Genomic DNA, 1157 nt, shown 5'->3' with positions numbered 1-1157 from the left:
AAACACATGAGTTTTCGGTCCAAGCTACAACAAAACCCAAGACGGTTTTCGGTCCTAGACCGAAAACAATAAATGCTTAGAAAAGTGAAGTATAAACCATATTCTTGACTCAACAATTGGCTTGATACTTCTTCCTTTTTTCTTAAGGATGGGTTTACTTTTTCTTCGTTTAGCATGACTTCATATTTAACATCTTCATTCTTCGCAACTGCAAGTAATAGGGTTGGTTAACATCATTGACTTCTCGGGTTATATTTTCTTCTTGAATCCTTTCCCTTCATGGGTTTTTGCATTCAGAAGCATAATGCCCGTATTCTTGGCAATTATAGCATTGTATCTTGCTTTTTTCATAGTTTTGAGTTTGGTTTTGCCCATCACTTCCTTTATTCTGGTAATTACCACCTCTTCCACGACCCGAATTGTTCCAATTACCTCTTCCACGACCTGAATTGTTACAATTACCTTTTCCACGATTCGAATTGTTCTAATTACCTTTTCCACGGTCTTTTCCTCGTCCCCCATAAATGCTTGAATTTCCTTGTTGTTTGTTCTTTGATTCTTTCTGGTTCGATTGCTTCTTGTTTCTTTCTGACCATTCTTCATGGGTTAAGAGCAATTTATTCTCGTCTACTTCTTCATGTACTTGTATACGCACTTCGTGTGCTTGGAGTCTTCCAACGACTTCTTCAACTGTCATCGTATCAAGATTAGCAAATTGTTCATTTGTTGATGCAATTTGAACAAACTTGGAGGGCATGGCTTGTAGAATCTTCTGAACCACATACACTTCATCCATGGTATCACCTAACGCCTTGATGTTGCTCACGATGTTGCTGATTTTTGCCGAAAAGTCATCAACCGTCTCGGGTTCTTTCATACTAATAATCTCGAATTCAGCCTTTAGTGACTGAACTTTTGCTATTCGAACTCGATCTGCACCCATATCCATAGTATTGAGTGTTTCCCACACCTCTTTTGTTGTTTGCTTCTCCGCTATCGACAAAAGGATTTCTTCCAGGATGGCTTGGTAAAATCGTTGCCATAGCCATCTTATCCTTCTTGACACCAGCTACATTCTGGGATTTTTAGATTCAATAGCATCCCACACCTCATGTGCTTGCATGAACACCTTCATCTTAATCCCCCATGCAGCATAG

General features: G+C 39.2%; 1 protein-coding gene across 1 annotated transcript; it reads right to left on the bottom strand.

Moving 5' to 3' along the window:
- Positions 1–277: 277 nt before the first annotated feature.
- On the bottom strand, positions 278–949 carry LOC145164704 (uncharacterized). Its single transcript, XM_079083407.1, has 2 exons — positions 493–949; positions 278–444 (listed from the first exon to the last, which is right to left on the bottom strand). The coding sequence occupies exons 1-2, from the start codon at positions 947–949 to the stop codon at positions 278–280; spliced, it is 624 nt and encodes a 207-aa protein (XP_078939533.1).
- Between the last annotated feature and the right edge of the window lie 208 nt (positions 950–1157).

The sequence above is a fragment of the Lactuca virosa genome, chromosome 3 (assembly GCF_052849685.1).
Source record: "Lactuca virosa cultivar CGN04683 chromosome 3, Lactuca_virosa_CGN04683_v6, whole genome shotgun sequence".
Classification (NCBI taxonomy): Eukaryota; Viridiplantae; Streptophyta; class Magnoliopsida; order Asterales; family Asteraceae; genus Lactuca; species Lactuca virosa.
This window is presented reverse-complemented; position numbering and strand designations above follow the sequence as displayed.

Bases quoted from the DNA above. Each gene is read 5' to 3' on its own strand.
- LOC145164704 (XM_079083407.1), bottom strand. From the start codon at position 949: ATGGATATGGGTGCAGATCGAGTTCGAATAGCAAAAGTTCAGTCACTA. The intron at 445-492 runs GTAATTAGAACA...GTAACAATTCAG, and splicing joins AGGAAAAGACCGTGGAAAAG to GTCGTGGAAGAGGTAATTGG.